The 20,071-nt window shown below is 45.6% G+C and overlaps 1 protein-coding gene across 2 annotated transcripts in view; it reads right to left on the reverse strand.

The window, feature by feature from the left end:
• ASTN1 (astrotactin 1) overlaps positions 1 to 20,071 on the reverse strand; it is a gene marked incomplete at its 5' end in the record, with an annotated part of 320,320 nt that overhangs the window by 83,689 nt on the left and 216,560 nt on the right. For both annotated transcript variants that reach the window (XM_082675767.1, XM_082675766.1), the window contains 5 exons: positions 1,694 to 1,821; positions 3,212 to 3,406; positions 5,782 to 5,948; positions 14,009 to 14,159; positions 14,675 to 14,812. In XM_082675767.1, coding sequence (XP_082531893.1) covers positions 1,694 to 1,821; positions 3,212 to 3,406; positions 5,782 to 5,948; positions 14,009 to 14,159; positions 14,675 to 14,812 — 779 coding nt within the window. The remainder of the gene's footprint in view (positions 1 to 1,693; positions 1,822 to 3,211; positions 3,407 to 5,781; positions 5,949 to 14,008; positions 14,160 to 14,674; positions 14,813 to 20,071) is intronic.

Genomic DNA, 20,071 nt, shown 5'->3' on the forward strand with positions numbered 1-20,071 from the left:
AGGTAGCATCCAGGACTACTCTGTGTCTTCCCAGCCTGACAACTGAAATCTCACTTCCATGTAAGTTCTAATGTGTGAGACAGTTGCCCTGGTGACTCTTTAAACAGAAGCCAGGTAGTTTATTGGCAGTGTGGAGCCTGTCCTGCTTCTGTGCACCATCTCACACCTCCTTTACAAGGCATTTTACACACACCCAGCAAGTGTTTCTCAGCCAATGACATGGAAACAAGAAAGCCAGATTGCCAAACACTAGAGACGTAGGCTTTCAGGACACACCCAGAGGTGCACTTTAATTTTTTCAGGTTTGTGTGTGTGTGTATGTGTGTGTGTGATCTTTTAGAAGGCAGCTTATTTTGATGAGATTTATTTCTGGTCCAGAATATATCTAATTGTTTTCTCCCTTGCTCCCTTTCCTTCTTCTATAAGGAAAGCACAGTTTGGTAGTTTGAATGTTCATATTTTCTTTCTTCCTTGGTATATTTATATATTTAATAAACATACATCTCAGTATGTATCGGGAACTGTTTTTAGAACTTCATGAATATTCATTCCTCATACTAATCCTATAAGAAAGATAATACTATAATATCCATGTTTACAGGTAAAAAACTGAGCCATGGAGAAGGTAAGTAACTTGTCCAAGATCACACAGCCAGTGAAGAGCTGAGCTGAGCCTAAGCTAGTGATCACTATGCTATACTAACTCAGACAGACCTACTTCTAATCCCATTCCGGTCTAAATGAAAATTTCGGACATAACTTGATATCTGAAAAAGGCTTACACTCAGTTCAAGTTATTCTTCAGAAAAGGGGAAAATAAAGGGGAGAAGGGTCTAGAATAAGGAAGACATAGAATGAAGAAGGGAGAGGAGTAATGGAGAAATGAATAAAGCTGACAATGGAAGAGCTGATGTCGAGACTCCTAGTAGGTGATGCTGAGTTCCCGGTTGGCTGCCTCTTAAGGGTCCCTGGAACACTTTGAAATGCCTTCTTTGGTCCAGGAGGTGCTAACTGGGGGTCTTTAGTGGCACAGAAAGGAGAAACGACCCCTAGTATTCCTGCCTCTCCCAATCAGCCCATACCTTCGTTCCACAGTGAGCCGAGGAGAAGAGTGCCGTTGGGCTCCAAGCAACATTGAGTGACAGGCGTTATGATCCCCATCTTATGATGGGGGCCATGAGACCCCAAGAGACTGTATTGTCTAATGTCACACAGCTAGAAAGTAGCAGAGCCAGGAGTCAAACCCAGGGTCGTCTGACAACAAAGCTCTAGCATTCTCTACTCTCTCACACTGCTCTAGAAGCACTTGCCGAGGAACCAATGACAGATACTTAGGCTCTAAGCAATCTACCTTCTTTCTACCTCTGCTGTGACCTAGTCACTTCCTCTAATCCACTGAGAACTCTGAACTCTTACATATCTATTATTTGATTTGTTTTCAAAGCATCCCAATAAGACTAGCAGGGAAAGGTATTATTATGGCCATTTTGCAGAGAATTATGTGATAATATTGGCCGTTTCACTGATAAATAATCCTACTAGTGTTCAGTTTTAGGACTGAGCTTTTATCACATATCAAGAAAATCACTGGCTTTGAAACCAAAATAAGCAGGTCAAGCGTCTTGAGCTCACAGCATCACAGGGAGCTGCTTGTTTGTTTCTGCCAGTTAAGTAAGGTGTGTGGCACACTCACCAGTCAAGAAGTCTGGGTCCGGGGTTGGTTCTGAGATCTCCTCCAGGCACTGATTCTCCAGGGGGACAGTGGCCACCACAAGACCATCTGGCAGTTGCTGGTCTAAACCTCGAGCAAAGTTGTTTTGCCTGGAAACAGAGGCCGACGTTCATCTCTGAGTGTTCAAGTGAACACCACTCTTTGGTGAGTGATCTATGTCTCAACCCACAATGGACCAAAAACTTTCCCTCACCCTGGACCCCACTCAAGGTACATGTCTGGAGCAAGACACGAGTGTGAGAAGTATGGCAAGGGCTGAGGGAGATGAGAAATAAACCAGCTGAAAAGGTCTACTTACAAGATCGAGAATATTCTTCCCCCCATCCCACACCAGTCCCTACCCCCTGATCCCCTCTCCAGAAGATCTGGGCAAATGAAGCCACCACAATATTCATTATGACACCTCACTGCTTGCCATTGGCAAATGAGGTCCCAGGCTAAAAGGGGAAATTTTAGTAAAGTCTACTGTCTGTAACAGAAAACACAACTGACTCCAAAAAATACCTCGAAAGTTTACTATCAGTTTGCCTGTAAGAGTCCAGACCTAGCTTGCTATCAACTGCTGGTCCATATTATAACACTTTCAACATCATCATCATCATCATCATCATCATCACCACCATCATCTCCTGAAATGCATGGATTTTGAGGATGATGTATTCAAATAACCTAAGATAGATTAGGGACAGGGGTCAAATGGAGAATTTCCTAGAAATATTCTAAGTCAGTGGTTTGAAACATTTTGTTCTCAAAACCCGCCTTTACACTCTTAAAAATAACTGAAGGCCCCAAGTAGCTTTTGTTTATGTAGATTATATCTATCAACATTTACCATATTAGAAATTGAAAGAAAAAATTAAAAAATATTTATTGATATATTTTTAGATGACAATAATAAATCCATTAAATATTAACATGTCTTGAAAAATGATGAGACAAGTGGCATTATTTTACATTTTTTGCAAGTTTTTTAAATGTCTGATTTCATAGAAGACAGCTGAATTCTCACCTCTGCATTCAACTTATTGCAATATATTGTTTGGATTGAAGTATATGAAGGAAACCCATCCTCTCTGTAGTTGGAAAAGGGAGGACTTTGACTATCCCCTGAGAGGATCTCAGGGATCCTCAGGGATTCTTGGACCATACTGAGGACCTATGCTAGATTGACTCATTCGCCAAGACTCAGAGGGATGGATGATAGAACCTGAGCATTTTGTGGTGGCTTCCATGGAAAATCTTGTAGTCTCTGCCTGGGCAAGGTAAAAATTTATTTTAACACTTTACTGTTCAGGGTTCTTGGGTTCTGGAAGGAGAAGTGTGAACCTAGTAAAGACCAGGGGAGAGAAAATAACCTATCCTTTTAGGGTCACAGTTACCTGGATCCAAGATACAAGACTTTATGCTGACTTTAAGGCCCATCAGAGAAGAGACCCATCAACAGTCCTGAATAACCAGTGCTATGGACGTGGGGTTCACCTGAATGTTCCTTTCAGCACCTGTCCAGCAGCCACTTCCTTGGAATGGTTGTTGTAACCAAAGAACATCTCCCCAAAGAGGGTCTGGTTCATGGGGAGCTCTCTGCTTTCCCCACAGTCACCTCCCTCTGGACAGGTCTCTGCGATGAGCTGGCAAGAGCGTCCATCCACACCAAGCTTGTAATCCTCGATGCACCTAGCATGGTGGAAAGCTCAAGATAAGAAGTTATTCCATCAATGAGCCATGCAGCCAATGCAACCCAACAGATTGGAAAAAAATGCCTTGGGAGAATGTTGGATAGCCAAAGATTATGAGTATCCTGATTTGATTTTGTCCCCTATATAACTCAGTTTCTTAGGTCTATAAACCGAGTCTTCTTGCATTATGTGATCATACAGAGCCTCTCACCTTTCCTTCGCGGATAAGTGCTTCCAGAGCTTTGCAGTTCTTTCTCCTCTAATAAATGTAGGATTTCCCAGATAGGTCTGAGTAAGAATCACTGGATATAAGCTTATAAATGAGTTAACACATTTAAATACAAAGTATTCTAGAGTCTTTCTCCAGAACAATCTACATGGCCAGACCCTGCATTTGTTTGGAGGGTAATTAGGCAGCAAAAAGAATGACACTGTGCTTAAGAAATTAATAACCTTCTAACCTGGTCCTGTGACAAGTCAGCTAAGAAATTAAAAAGATTGATCATCTTGCTGCTGTGCTCTGTTTGAATATATCCAAACATAAGATTAACTCCCCCTTAATTCAGAGTAGCATCCCTGAACTAAAGAGATGTTAGGGCATGTTGTGTGGACACCTCCTTGATATCCTCCCCATTAAACATGTGCAGTTACTCTAATGGAAGAGCAATACTTATGTTGGTAGATATGGGTCAATAACCCGTAAGTCATTAATTGGACTTTATTTGTAGTTATAGTGAGAAGAACATTATTTGTTCGTTCAAGTAAGAACAGCTTTGATAAAGCTGTCATTTTAAAAGCATATTGATTTAATTTGGATCTCTCCTTAGAAACATACCAAATTTGGAATTTATAGATGTTCATGACATTAGAACACATCATTTATTGCTATCTATAGTAATTGTTGCAATAAGATAAAGAACTCTGTTCTATATAGAGGAACAAATTATCATAGTTTTAAGTGGTGAGAAGCAATATTATCATGGCAATTACGCCGCCCTTTACTGGGTTAGCTTGAATTAGCTGATTGAACTCCACATCTGTAAAAGTGAGAAAAACAGTAGCTGCTTTGTTGGGTTACTGAGAAGATTAAATGAGATACTGAACTCAAAGAACTTACGTTGTGCCTAGCCTATAGTAGGTGCTCATTAAATGCTGCCATCGTCATTAGCAGAGGTACAAATGAAGCCTATGTTAATGTAACTTTGTTTTCCCCATTCACCATTTACATATCGTGTGAACAGGTGTGAGCAGAGCTCTTTAATTATAAGTGCATGTGATTTGGTCTTTCTAAAGAACCTCAAATCAAGGACTTCTTTTGGCAGGCTATATATAGTGGCTTGGAGAGTGCTAAAGGTACATGGGTACCAAATTCTGATGAAATAGGAAAGAAAGTCCAGTTAGGGACCTACTGTATTAGTCCAGGCAACAGACCTGATTTGAGACCCACAAAGGACTTTATGGCACCAGCTGAGGTCTGGGACAAGATACAGTGGTTCCTTCCTTGAGCCATAACACAGTGTTTCTGGAAAGAATTTTAAATTTGGCTGGCTCCTTCTTAGTCCATCCTGAGCATCTTGACAACTTGCCCTTTCACACTGCCATCTCCCCCATTCTCCTTTGTGCTCATGGCCGCACATCCCATCGTAAACTCCTTTGAGAGAGAGGAGACCAGATCTCACATCCTACTCTGTCTCCTATATCTGACACCTAACTAGGTTGTCTGCACAAAGTGGGTGCTCAAATATATGTTTATTAAATAAATAAATTCTATGCAACTTTGGCTGAATTTACCTCATTAATTGAAGTGGGTCAACCATAATGATGACATTATAGAGACTTTAAAATTGAGATCAAGCTTCCATTTATGGAATGGGATTTTACAAGAAACTAAACAGGAAAATTGCCACTTGCAAAGAAAGAAAATAAAATGAAATACAATAAAATAACATTATTAGTCCACTGAATAATCTTCTCATGATTATGCAGCAGGCACTGGCTTTCGGCAACAATCCAGCATGTCCCTTCTTTGATAATTGATTAGTTTCACACAATCTTTCCCAAGCTTTTGGACCGTGGAATCCTTTTGTCACAAAACAATTAACATAGCACCACAAACACAGTTTGGAAATTCTGGTGTAAGCAGGCAATGATTTAGGTAAACCCCTAGGTCAGTTTCCTCATTTTCAGTGGTGACACTAGATTTCCCCTAAGGGTCCTTCCAACTCTGACTTTAAAAATACCCCTTTTCCAGTCCTGAAGGCTCTTTCCTCAGAGCCTAAGGGCTGGCCTAGAGTGACCAGTTCACATCAGTTTACTTTCCTGAAAGTCCCTCATCCCAGTAAGCCGGTTGGCCTCATGGGCAGTTCAACTCACCCGCAGAACATGAGGATGTTGTACACAGCGGGGTCATCCGGGAAGGGCGCCATCTGCTGCAGACACAGCTGCTCACAGCCACCGTTGAAGCCATCAGAGCAGTCCACCCCGATGTGGCGGTCATAGCAACCAGAGCTGTCCTTCATGGGGCTGAGTCCGGATGGGCACTGGCACAATCAGAAAGCATCCACACAGGTGGGTGAACCCGGGACCTGGGTTCTCTGGGAACCAGAGTGTAACCACTGATGCCTATTTTTAGCATTCAGCCTTGAAACCATCAACATTGGTAAGTAATGCACGAGTTTCCCACTATGCTGGACTCCCTATAAAAGCAAGTGACCTTTTTTGACATCTCGCTTCTTCTCTCTGGGCACAGATCACACACATTTGCATTAAAGCTGATTCCTACCAGCAGGATGGAAGGGAGCATTGCAGCAAGACAGGGCCAAGGTGTGCTGGCCTCCCAGTTGGGCCTCAGGCGGGCAGGAGAGCGGAAGTGATGGGCCTGAATTAAAATGCACTAGAAGAGACTCCTTTGGGCTAGGAGAAGGGGGTGCTGCTGTTTGGACTTAGGATTAATAGGACTTTATTTTTGACGTCCAAAGCACTTTGTCAACATTGGTACCGGATGGCAATGTTGGAGGAAGCGGACTGAGCCAGGGCTGCCAGCCGGCAGCAGGAAGTGGACTTTCTCCGTGACCTTGGACGGAGCCACTCTCTCCTAGTGAGCGTGGCGGTACTCATGACCTTCCCACCTCAAGGATGCCCTGAGGAAGATGCACAGACCAGGGTACCTGCTACATGAGCACCCACAGGTGCCATACTTGGGTTTGGGCTTTATCCCAGTTCCCTGGACACTCAGTGTAAAACGCTGAGCTTTTCTGGACCACCACGTCCTCAATAAACTACCCAAGAATGACAGCAGAAGAGATAATGCAGGAAGAAATAATCAGTCAGGTCCCAGGCAAGATGAAAAGGCTCGGTGAGCAGTTGGAACACTCACAGGGGATCCACGACGAGCCAGGCAGTGTCTAATATTCCTGCGTCTTACTCACGCAACCCTCACAGCATCCCATAAGGTAAGCGGGCTGATCATCCTCACTTCACACGTGAAGAAACGGGGGCACAGAAAGCTTGACCTCCCTAATGTCACATGGCTGATCACGGCAGGACCGCACCTGAAACCTTGGCAGGCTGCACCATCACCAGCTCACAGCACAATCAGGTTCTCCCACACAGTCACTGTTGCCTGAACACTTACTAGTAGCCGGGCGCTAGGCTATGTGCTTTAGGTATTCATCTCACAGCACCCTGTATTATCCTCATTTAACAGACCTGGAAACTGTTAACACTGCCAATTAACGCATGAACTTCTTACTGCACTGGATTCCATCTAAAAGCCAATGCAAAAAAATACTCTACGTTTACATTGCTGTTGATTCCTTCCAACAGGCTGGAAGGGGAAAGATAACTTGCCCAGGGTCCAGCAGCTTATATGGGGCACAGCTGGGGGTCTGTGTAGATCTGACCTGATTTTAGTGACTGCTATACACCTACTGTCAGCTAGCTAAAACACTCCTCCAAAACTAAAACCAAACAGCAAAATAAAGCCTTTTAAAACTCGGTAGAACAGTGTTAAACACCTCCTCTCCTGAGCTGCTGCCTGTCTGGCTCTAGCTCCTGGTTGCCAAGCACCTTGGCCTAGTAGCCTGCAGCTGTCACAGGTGTGCCTCTGAAAACGCACCTCCCCTCTCTCCATGCTTCCCAACTGAAGATCACAGCAGGATGGGCACTGTTTGCTGACACTAACTCTGCAATTTCCCAAACAAATGCCCCCCCACCATGAGCCTGCCAGGCTCTCAGCCTGGTCCATCCCCTTTCTCCCCAGGGAGCCAGCTGGAGTGCTGGAAGGTGACAGCATTTAAGGATGTTTCCAAGGGCTGCCTCACGCTGTACACACCCAGATGTTTCAGATGATGGTAAACGAGCCAATGAGGCGGCTGAGGATTGCACCCCACATTTCTTTAGCCCCCTCCACGCACCCACTTTCTTGGCCACCCAGCTGTTAGGCCAGATGTGCGACCAGAAGGGAGCTGGCTTCACCGCTGTGAAGCTGCCCAGGCAGGGACATGGTGGTTATTGAAACACAGAAGTTTGACTGGAATTAAATGGGCTGCACTGGTTGCCATGAGTTCTTTTTTCCTTCTATAAAGCTTGAGAAGAGCCATCAAAGTAGAGACAACGCCAGCGCTTCTGTTATCCCACCTCACGTGGTTTCAACCCTGGTACCAGCTTAGCCATCTCAGTCACTAGCCAGCACTCCCCATCGCCTCAACCACCTGCTTTCTTTTCAGAATGCCCCATCAGGCGTGATGTTCGACAAAGACGTCACCAAATGAAACCCGAGCAGGCTTTGTTCCAGAACCCCCAAACCCGGCACATCCACATCTTGTCTGGCCCTGGTGTCTAGATAACCATCGCTGTGCCAGATTGGACCACCTGATGTTTACCCTTTTGTAGGAGATTTGGAAAGAAGACAGCTGCCTTGTCCAAGTTGGATTTCTTTTCTCTTAAGTAAAGCTAAAAATAATAATAACAGCTATTGGGAATTAAGCAATTCCATGTGCAGGACAATCTACGTAAATTATCTTCAATCTCACAATTAGACTTTTTTCCCCTTATTTTATAAGTGAACAGACTTAGACTCAGAAAGATTAGTAGTAACTTGTTTAAGGTCACAGAGGTGGAAAATGGCAGAATCAGAATTTGGACCTAGTTCTATCTGACCCCAGTGTTCATTTGTGTCCCTTCCACTCTGGCATACTGCTTCTCAAGTGTGAGAAAAGCTGGATCTTTGGAACTGCTAAAGAATAAAGTCAATGTGTCAACAAAATAAAGCAATCCCATAGATCTGTTGTTTGTTTGTTCAACTGTCTTAGGCAATTCCTTGAGTACATTCTGGAATCAATTATGGATTTCTAGATCCAGCCTAATATTCTCTCTCCCCTTCTCTTCACACACACACACACACACACACTGTATTATGGGTGCATATATTTATAGGACAAAACACTGCAAACTGTCCAGAGCAATGACCTTGAAAGCAAGACAAGATCCTCAATCACTAAAAAAGATGCAATTATCTTTACTGAACTGTAACTTACTTGGGCTGCAGTTCAGAGTAAAACATTTTTGAAAGATTTCAAAAAAAGGAAGCTGAAACCAAAAATAGAGTTTTCTTCTTAACCCTTGCTGAACCAGAACTCCCATCCCCAAGGAGTCTAACCAATCAAGTTTCCCACGGTATAAATTTGCTTTTGTTTTTGCCTGAATGTTTCATGTGCTGTTATAGTCACATGTTGAGCTCCTCAAAATCTATATCTAAACACATGTCACATGTTGAGCTCCTCAAAATCTATATCTAAACACAAAGAAACTATACGCTCCAAATCATGGCCTCTTCCTAGAAGTATCTGCAGCTAGAGACCAGTTGTCAGGAGAGAAATCTGGCCTCCAGGAGGAGCTTGTAGTTTCCCTCTGCAAGTGCTGGCCATTCTCTTCTCCCGGCTTGTGGACAATCCCTTCACTTCTTCCTTAAAAGAGAACTGTTTGCTCAGGATTGAGCCCCAAGGTCAGACATTAACCCCTCTTCGCATAGGTTACATTTAGCAGTCCCAGGAAGAAAACTCCATGTATTACGGCAACAACCCTCACCCATCAAGAAAGTCTAATATATGAGCTCATATTTCAGTGACCCCTAAAACACACAAGGTTAATCGTCTTTCATGTGATGCTCATGGCTTCTTGACTTATCACTGGTCTAAAGCATAATGTGCTAATGAGATTTAAATGATTCTCCCCATTCAATTCCTTTTCTTCACTGTCTTTCCCCTCTGTTTCTATCAATGATTTTTGGTTGATTCATTACTTAGGAGTCTAGTCAAATCTTACTCAGCCTGAGACACACACACCTCAGTTCCAGGTTATGAGGTGGAGGCTCTGCTGGCAGATGCATATGACTGATGGACACAGGAGTGTATTCAGGGCCCCTGGGAGAAGAGGAACAACTTTCTACAGCTGAGCCTGCCTTGCCTTACCTGGATGATTCATAAGACATGCAACCATAATGCCTACTCGAAATAGGTTCTTTTTTACAACACGGCAGTCTTATTCTTTTCATAAATAATGATTTCCCCGGCTGTTTGATGGGCTTTGACATGTAAGCCCAAGCCATGCAGGAGCAAGGGGGAAAAGTCTGATGGAATTAAATTTCTATTTCAGCTTCCTGCCCCCACTTCTCTGAAAGCCTCTGAGGCATAGCCTCCTGCTTACTGTCCTACAGAGGGAACGAGAGACGGTCATCTGTAATGGTCTCCGCACATCTGCGCTCCGGTAGAGGTGAAATGACACATTCTGTGGGAAACCATTGTGGACAGCAAGTGGACAGGAGGGCGGCAGGGTCGCTGGGTAATTCAGTGCTCATTAGAGCATAATGCTCTGGCAAGGAAGGTCACGTGTTCAATACGTGAGCAAGCAGGACAGCAGACCTCTCACCTTCCGAGGCCACAGTCTGCTCACCTAAGGATGTGCAGACACCTCACATAGCAGAAGGCATTCTGGGGGGTCACTGTCAGGATGAGTGTGAAGATAAGGAAGAAGCATTAGAGCACAGGCTTTCCATTTTTATAATTTTTTAAAAATAGTTTTATAGTGTTGGAAATCATTTTCAAACTTCAAATACGGTTTTATATTAAACCTCAATAGGTAGGCTTGGTAAGAATCGAGATGCTCTGGTTAAAGCTGGGAGAGAGGAGACTAGAGTCCTACCCACCAAGGCTCCTCCAGTTCCCACTGCTGTCTCCCACTGATGGCACCAAGGATGCCTGCGACATAATCCCTGGAACCTGTGACGAAAGGGGCTCTGCAGATCAAGTTAAGGCTCTTGAGATGAGGAGATGATCCTGGGTTAACCAGGTGAGCTCAATGTAATCACAAGACTCCTTAAAAGTGCAAGAGGGAGGACAGAAGAGAGAGAAGATGTCCTACAGAAGAATGGTCAGGAAAATGCAATGTAGCTGGCTTTAAAGACGGAGGAAGGGGACCATGAGCCCCAAAAATGCGGGCAGCCTCTAGAAGCTGGAAAAGACCAGGAACAGAGCCGCTAGAGAGGAAGGCAGCCCTGCTGACACCTTCATGTTAGCCCAGGGACACGGAATTGGATTCTCACCTACTGAGCTGTAAGATAATAAAATGGCTGTTGTTTTAGGCCATCAAACCTGTGGTAATTTGTTACAGCAGCAATAGGTCACTAACACATGGACTCTGCAGGACCCCCTGGGGCTCCACAGAACAGAGAACGGGCACTCCTGTGCTGTGCAGGTGGGGACCACTGCTCCCACCCTGGCACAGTAAGGACAATGGGTAGGAGTAAGACCTGTTGTCCGCGGTGGGGGGCGGACCTCTGCTCCAGGAATCATCTAAACGTTCAGCAATCCCGCCGTTGGAGAGTGGTCTGGTTTGGAACAGAGTGACTGAGGCTGGTACAGGGCTATGCCTTTCACGGGTATTTGTTTCCTGTCCCCAGAGACTACATAAATAACAGGGCAATTAATTGGGTAGCAATTAACCCTGTGGGAGTCCATGCATAACAGAGAGACGTGCCCTGCCTTCCTAGAAAGAAGGAAGGTTGAGCAGCTGATGTGGACCAAGCCCACCTGTCTGGCTTGAACTCAGTCAGGAAAATATGCGGTCGAACCTGTCTCTTCCCGCATCTCTGTCCCTCTCCCAGGTTCATTAAGGGCCAGCGTGCTCTGAGTGCCTCCTCTTCTTTCATAAGCATATGCCTTTCCAGGGAAGCCCTTCAGTTCGACACTCAGAGAACTGAATGTCAGGGTTGATGTGGATGGAAGGAGGAAGGGAGCCCGATTCTCTCCACACTGCAGGTGCTGCAGCTGATGCCCTTGTCCCTGGTCCTCCTCCAGATGACACAGAAGCCCTGGGCTAACGCACCAAGGCTGCGGGATGGTACCGATGCCCAGTGGAATCAGATCAGGCACAACGTCAAGTTTTTCTCAGTAGGGTCACAAGATTATGAGGTGGCCCGTCAGCTCTCAAGCCCCAGTCCTCCTGCCTCAGGGATCCCGTGCTTCCCAGCCAATGAGAAACAGTCGGTTGAATGGGCCCGGCCCCCTTCTCCCTCCAAGAGCCACATGGGCCAGTGACTTCAAAGTCTTATGCTAATGCCAAGTGCTGGTATAACTGGGTGACTTCTGCAGTGGCTCCGATTCACAAATGCAGCGGCCTTATTGCAAATGCATATTCATCGGAACTATTCCTGCAAGCTCCGTCTCACAGAGCACGGTCTTAAAAGTACAAGAATACATCAGCACGGCAATATGCCAACTAAAAGGGGCTGGGATCACCAACAGAAGGCAAACCCTGAGGGGCTCAGAGAAAGGGCAGAGAAGTGGGAAGACATGGGGAATATATCCATGTGCACGTGTGTGCATGTGCGGGCATGCTCAAACTCGTATGAGGGTGGTAGGGGAGGGATGTTTACATGTGTGCACACACAGTGTTTCAGTACTTATAATGACCCACCCGAGAGAGCAGCAAGGAAGGAAAGGTTGAAATCTGGATGAAGACATGCAGGTTGAATAGTTTTTAAAAAATGTGTCTCAGCTGGGAATTCCATTAGACAGTGAAATTGTCTCCTGGGGGAGCCGGTTGGGAAGCTCATTGCGTAAGACATCTGAAAGCAGACTAGCTATAGGAAGGGGAGCACCTGGGACATCGACTCACCTCCTGGCTGCCTTTGGAAGACACGACCTAAAGAGCACTTTTCTTTGTGTTTTTCTGGTAGTCCTCTCTGTTCTGTCTTCCCTTCCTTTTGATGGACCGGCCAGGTCCTCTGCCTCCCTGCCCTTCAGCCCCTCTCTCTTTCCATTTTCTTTTCTTTCTCTTCTGTCCCTTCTCAGAGGAATCAGGCTCCTGCCAACTGCTGCCCAATCTGTGAAAGTCTGGGGAGGCCTTTGGGCTGAGAGAGTCGCACTCTGGACCCAGGTACATATCCATCTTTGATGGAGAATAGCTCCCTGGACAGGTGCTCAGAGACAGGGAAGTAGGGGGTGTGAAAGATGGAATTGGCCCCAGCATCCTCACAGCTTGCCCCTGCTCTGGGCCCCTTTACAAGAGCACAGCTGTCAGACTGGGAAGCAAGATGAGGCTCCATATCGTCTCCAGAGCTGGAAGCTCCCAGCTCTGCCCAGAAACCCTGCATAACAACGTGTCTCAGTGAATCACCTCTTCCTCTCTTTTATGCCAACTTTGTGTATGGCTTTCCTGTCTTTCTTCTCTGCCCTGTTCCCTCTCCTCTCTGTCAGGATTGCATCATTCCGCCCTCAAAAGAAGGGAAGGCTGAAACCTGACAATAAGTGTTGATGGGCATGAAAATGACTAATATAAAGGCCCCAGGAGCTGAAGCCTTGCCCATCTGCTCCTGCCTCCATTTACCTGCGTGGGTCCATCAATCTTCATATCCATGGCATGGGAGATAGCTTGGTCCACTCTAACCCAAATAGTCTTTCTAGTTCATAGCATCACATAGTTTACACATAGCGAAAGTCCATATAGCCGATAAAGTAGAAAACCACATTTGGGGAAGCAGGACTTCGTTGCTATGGTCTCAAAGAGGACCTATGTCTATTTTTTCTCTACCATTCCTGGCATAACTTACTTCTTTCATCATTCTGGCCTTAGGTATGTGTCTTCTAAAATTTCCTATTATAGTCAATGTAATTTGATTCTTGGCAAAGGTACGTTTCTTCTAGAATTTCCTACTATAGTAAATGCAGTCTATTTCCTACTAGAGTCAATATTATACTATTAAGCAGTTAATTCGTTCTCAAATTGTTTGAGGGGATCCCTCACCAACTAGAGCGCGAGACTGGCACGAAAGAACCATGCTATATAGTTCATGACATTTTCCTAGGATGGTTATAGGACACACAGTAGGTGCTCCATAAATACCTCTTGTTTAAATGACTCCATAAATGCCTCATCTCTGTCAAAAGAAAATCCATAGTGTAGACTAGACAGTAGTTACAACTAGGGAGGACTCAATCTTGACCCTCTCTTTTACTCACAGCATGCTTTCAACTCTAACTGCATTGTGTCTTATCCTGTGGCCCCTCTTCCTGAAATTACAAGCTCGACAGGGCAGACATACCACGCAACCAGTGGAGTCCAGCTTGCGATCTGAGATGCAACGGAAGTTCTTACTGCAGCCCCCGTTATCCTTGCTGCAATCACGGACTGGTCCAAAGGAATCTAAGAGGACCTCCAGGCTGTCAAAGGAGGATGAGGTCATCAGCTCCTCTCTGTAGGGAGAAAGAGCAGGAGGTAGGAGGAGGCCAGGGGACGCCAGGTGCAACAGGTAGCCTCACATTCCACGTTGCTGTCTGGCCAACCGGATCATGTCTTACTCTCTCTTACAAATATTAAAGATCAACCATACTCTGAGCCTTGAACGAACAAATTATGGACATTCTCCATCTCTGGGAAATAAGCCAAGGCTGTAACTCCTGGTCAAAGAGGAAGGTCTCAACTCAGGCAAGGGAATTAACACTTTATTGCCTGTCAGTCCTGAGGGCCTGTGGGAAGTGCTTATCAACTCTAATTTTATGACCTCTCTCGGTGCGTGAGACTTGGGGTGTGCAATATTGACCCAGGTAGCGTAGATCCTGGCACTGCATCTGGGGAATTGGAAGGCGGCCTGCCAACTTCTCCTTCCAACTTGTCTTGATTCCCTTCCCAGCACCTTGGGCGTTCAGGTAGTTTCCCACTCAGCCTCCCAAACCCATTGTGGGCCTCAGCGTCCCGAGGCTGGACTCACCTGACCTCCACAGCGTCCTCCATCACTGTCATGTCTGTCTTACACTTTGCTGAGGGGTTGATGGCCAGTTCAGCTGGTGGAATCACAAAGCTCTTGCTGAGGGGCAACCACATGCCCTCCCCGAGGGTATAGGTGAATCTGCAGAGACACCCAACACCAGCTGGTTATGACTGGCGGGGTAAGCACCCCACTGGAGGACCTGGCACTCTACCTTCAGCTGCTTCCTTCTTAACCCTCGTAGTCCTCTCCAAAAAGGAGAGCTTGTTGTCATTTTATGGATGAGATGATCGAGTCTGAGGCAGGCAGAGAGGCCTACCTCTGCTCACGTGTCCAGCCGGTTGGAGAACTGATGATGGCATCCACTTGCCCGCTGTTAAAAAAGTGTCTTTTTTTTTCCATATCATAAGCCATCAAGTTCCAGTTTCCTTCAGATTTGAAACTGGGCTTCCCCGATCTTAAGTCAGATATAATTGGAAGCATTTTAATTGGAAAGATGTACCGGCCTCCCACCATTCCCATCCCCCACATTGCACACCCACAGTGGTAGCGACGGTTTCTCTCTGTGCCTGGAGGAGCCCTACCAAGGAAAAGAAAGAAGAAAAGCTCCCTTTTTCTGGCTTCTAAGGGATGGGAGTGGAAATGACTGAAGCCAGGAGCCTCCCAGGAGGAGAGAAGAGGGATGAAGAAGGTAGGCCCAGATGTATCCTCCGCACTCCTACCCACACCCCTAGCTAACGCCTAACCCGCAGGAGACAGGGAAGATTTTTCTTCTCTCTTATAACAAGGGCTAAAAGGAATAAAGGAATCAATCAGCATTTCACGGGAGAGCTTAAGGAAACCATGAGAGATTATTTGTTTATTTATTCATTCATTTTATTTCAAAGGCATTCAAATCCTCTGTGTTCACAGTCAAAAATAGTCCCTGGGATAAAAGCCAGTGTGGGTGGGATAGCACGAGGCTGTGGCAGTCTGGAGTCCCCTTCCCGCTTAAAGTGCAGGGAGGAACAATGGAAGGATGCGTACAATTAAACGGAACCAGCACCGGCTCCATTAGCAAGCTGGTCACAGAGCACCACTTCAGACTCCCTCTCCTTTCCCCTAACCTGCACACTCCCCTCTCCACTGCCCAGGTTGCCTGAGATGCTAGGAAACCAGACTGATGACATGAGATCTTTTATGAGACGTGTAGCCCTCTCCAGGATGCGGGCCACAGAGAATCCCCACTGACCAAGGCTCATGAGTTATAAGCAGCCAAGTCCTGTGATTTTCATCCACTCCCTGAACAACAGACCTGGGTAACAGAGCAGCTGAAAGAAGAGAAAGCAGGCACCCAGGGGAGAGGCAAAACTACTGAGCAAGTGGGACGTGGCCAGGATTGGGGAGATTCCTCCCTCATTCCCAGCAGTACTCTCAGTCCCCTACTTCCTGGACCTGTGGAGCAAACCTCTGCATTAAGCAGCATTGAAATAGCAGAGATCCTTTTTGCTCTGAAGGAGGCACTCGACTCTCCATGCCCACAGGAACAGGAGGCTAGGGTAGGGCTAGGTCAGTGCAGGAGTGGTCTCCACCAGGTGAGGGAGACCCATTACTAGGGGGACAGAAGAGGAAACCCACCACCCACTCTTCTGTGAAGCAGCTGGTGAAATTGAAGGCATGCCAGTTGCTACACACACACACACACACACACACACACACACACACACACACACACACACACACACACACACACACACACACACACACACACACACACACACACACACACACACACACACACACACACACACACACACACACACACACACCTGGCAAGATTAAGGAGCCAATTCAGGGCAGGTGATTGCCCCAAGGTGCCTGGAACCTGGGACTTAAGGAAGAATGTGGTTTGAAGGCAACAACATTTAAGTGAGTTTTGTAATGGGCGTTGTTAAGACAGGAAGACTCTAACAGGCAGGCTGGGGTGGGCACACCACTAATGTTACGCATAATACACTGTTTCAGAGAGGACATATGCAATATTGAAGGGTACCAGGGAGAAGGCGGTTTATTTGGACATAGACAGGAGTTTTTGTTTTCTATTTCAGTTTTAAAATGACAAGTTTTGCATTGATGCAGAGCAACAGATCTGTGACCTGTAGCTTATAATTTCTGTAGCAGATTTTAGAAGACGGTTGGCAATTCTAGCATATTTCTTTTGGGAGGGAGATCCATGTCCATCCATCTCAGTTTTCCCTTCCTCCTCTGCATGCAGTAATCTTCTGAAAGGAAATGCAAACCACATCTTTCTCCAGCTGACACTGTTTAAGGGCACCCAGACCCACAGAACACAGTCCACATCTCCGAAGATGTCACACTTCAGCTTCTTCTTTCACCAAGCCCTGCTTCAAACTCTGCGTTCCTATAATGCAATCTGACCGTAACTCCAAAAGTCGTCCTCATTTTCTCGCCTCTTTGCCTTTGCTCTTAAAAGTCCTTTCTTCTGAATTTTCTTTCCTCTCTCCTTTGCCGCACTCCCACTCATCTTAAGACTCAGTTAAGGTCGCATCTCTTCCTGAAAGCCCTCCAGGGCCTTCATGCTCTTAGGCTGAGTAAGGGACTCTCTTCTGCATACGTGCACACGGTGCCTTGTCACCCCTAAGATGTTGATCTGCACTCATCTTTTCATGTGTCCATCACCATTCATAAGAATGTGCTCTCTTCGGAGGCAGAGGATGGTTCTTTGTCATCTTGTATCCCCACTGCCAAACATAATTTCTGACACAGGAATGTCACTCCATAAATACTTATTGACTGCTTGACAAGGAGATTTAGCTATGCTCTTTAGTTCGAACAGGCTGCTAGGGGAGATAATCCCAATTTTCCAATTTAAAGATAGAAATAGTGGTGAAAATTATTCTTCATTTAAAACAGGATATGGGTTAACCTCTGGGTTTGAACACATTTGATGTTTGAGATGGATCTGGGTTTGATAGGATAAAGAACTTCCTCAGAGCACAGAGACTTCTGAAACATGACACTCTACCAAGTTAACAAGAAAACCTTCACCCTCTGGTAGGGTCAAGGGGAAACATTGTAGGGGAAGCAAAGGCAGGTGTGGGTAGAGACTAACCTTTATTGAGAACTTTCTAAAGGCAGGTGCTCTTAGAGTTGCCTCATTTATCCTCACAACAGCCCTCTGAGGTTAGTCATTTGGTTCCATTTTACCAAGCCATCAACCAACATTTTAAGAAGGTTTGCAGCCTCCCCAAGGTCGCCTCTCCATAAGTGGGAAGGAGGGGGGTGGGTCTGATTCTCAGAGTGTTGCTCAGAGCCGCTTTCCAGCCCATGTTGGCTCATGCGTATGAAATTCTAAAGTTTTCTTTTATCTGCAAAATCTACTGAGTGACTCCAAAAACTAAATATAGAACAAACTGTCAGAGGAAAGCTGCGTCCTAAAATCTCATCTATCCCTCATCCATGCAGATTTGGCAGGAACAACTTCAAAAAGCCACCGAAGACAAGTTGGGTGAATATCTGAAATGCTTTCCCAGGTTGGGCCTCCTCGCGTGACAGCTGGTGGTGACCACTGCAGTTAATGGCTCAGCTGTGGGCTGAGTCCTGCACATGGCCCTTTTGAACTAGAGCTGGAAATTTCTGTCCAGAAGCAAGCACTTGCCAGAAAGCACTGGACAGAAAAAGCCTGTGCTCTCATCGTGGCTTGGCATGAAATAGAATGTGGGAAAACTGATAAATGGCTCTTAGCCTGGCATCTCCACCCTCTCCTAGGGCAAGCCATGCCAGAATGAGGTATTATTCCAAAGGATGCAGGTACCCATTAGGAGGAAGGTATCTGAGAGAAAAATTTGGTCTGTACTCACCCCTGCCACGAGAGGGCCTAGTGGAATGGAGTGATCCTAGCTACCACAGAAAGAACATCTTCAGTATCAGGCTGCGTTGGGTGAGGAGACTCATTCTGGAGATTCAGGGTTCCCTTGGACCCTTTGAGTCTAGCTTGGGCCCTTCCCAGGTTCTTTGGGATTACAGATTACCAAGGTTAGATTAGGTATCAAGGTTTTCTCCTAATCTGGCTAGGAAATACCTGACATGATCATCTACAGTTATTTACTGAAGACCAATTATGTTTAAAATGGTATGTTAGATATTAAATATTTAAAACCATATAGGGTGGGCTTCCCTGGTGGTGCAGTGGTTGAGAGTCCGCCTGCTGATGCAGGGGACACGGGATCATGCCCTGGTCCGGGAGGATCCCACATGCCGCGGAGCGGCTGGGCCTGGGAGCCATGGCCGCTGAGCCTGCGCGTCCGGAGCCTGTGCTCCGCAGGGGGAGAGGCCACAACAGTGAGAGGCCCACGTACCGCAAAAAAAAAAAAAAACCATATAGGGTATTTCCCCGCCCTTCAGGAAGACAACCATTTCATTGGAGAAGAAAATAGGCAAATTAAAAATCAACATGAAATAAATAATTGACAAATAAATATTAAAGCTAGTATATATACAAATTTGGAAGGAGGAAGTCATTGTGGATTGATGCAATGGATTGGAGAAGCTTCAGGCCAGTGTTTCCCAATCCTGGGTACAGATTAGAATTACTGTGGTGTTTTAAAAAACACTCATGCCCTGGTCCCACCTCCCAGAACTTTTGAATTAATTGGTTTATTCTGGGTAAGATCATTGGTAATTTTTTATTTATTTATTTATTTTTTTTTGCCACACCAGATGGCATGTGGGATCCTAGCTCCCCGACCAGGGATTGAACTCGTGGCCCCTGCCTTGGAAGCCCAGAGTCTTATCCACTCACTGGAGATTCTCATGGAGGGCCATGGTTGGAGAACAATTCTTAGATGAGACTGTAAATTCCTTGACGTCAGGGACTATCTTGGTCACATTTGTTTGGTCATATCTACATCATCTTGAACAGTACCTTGCAACAGTAGGTGCTCAAGAGATGTTGAGTTTAGCTGAAACTGGGTCTAGACCATGGCAATGGGTAGTGTTTATAGTAGAAGAATATGCATAGAGGAGGGAGTCTGAGCAGATGTGCAGAGTGGGAAATATGCAAGTTGTCAGGGGCAGTGGATCAGTTAGAAGGTAGATTTGACTATGAATGGAAGGTTCTATAGGAGAAGAGCAGCTCATTAAGAGGGAGTTGTACATTGACATTCAATTGTGGAAAGATTTGAATGTCAGAATTTAAATTTTATTCCACAGGCCAGGGAAATATGCAGTGGCTTGGAATTTATCAAGACTCTAAATCATAAGTGAACAGAGTAGCAAGTAAATAGTCATTTAGCTCCTTTAAGAAATTGCAGTCACTGACCAGGTCATAGAATTTTCCAGACTGGCCATTGGCAGTTGGTTGACTCAGATCACAGGAGGTTCTCATTAAAATTCTTAGTA

Source organism: Grampus griseus (assembly GCF_964374135.1).
Source record: "Grampus griseus genome assembly, chromosome: 1".
NCBI lineage: Eukaryota > Metazoa > Chordata > Mammalia > Artiodactyla > Delphinidae > Grampus > Grampus griseus.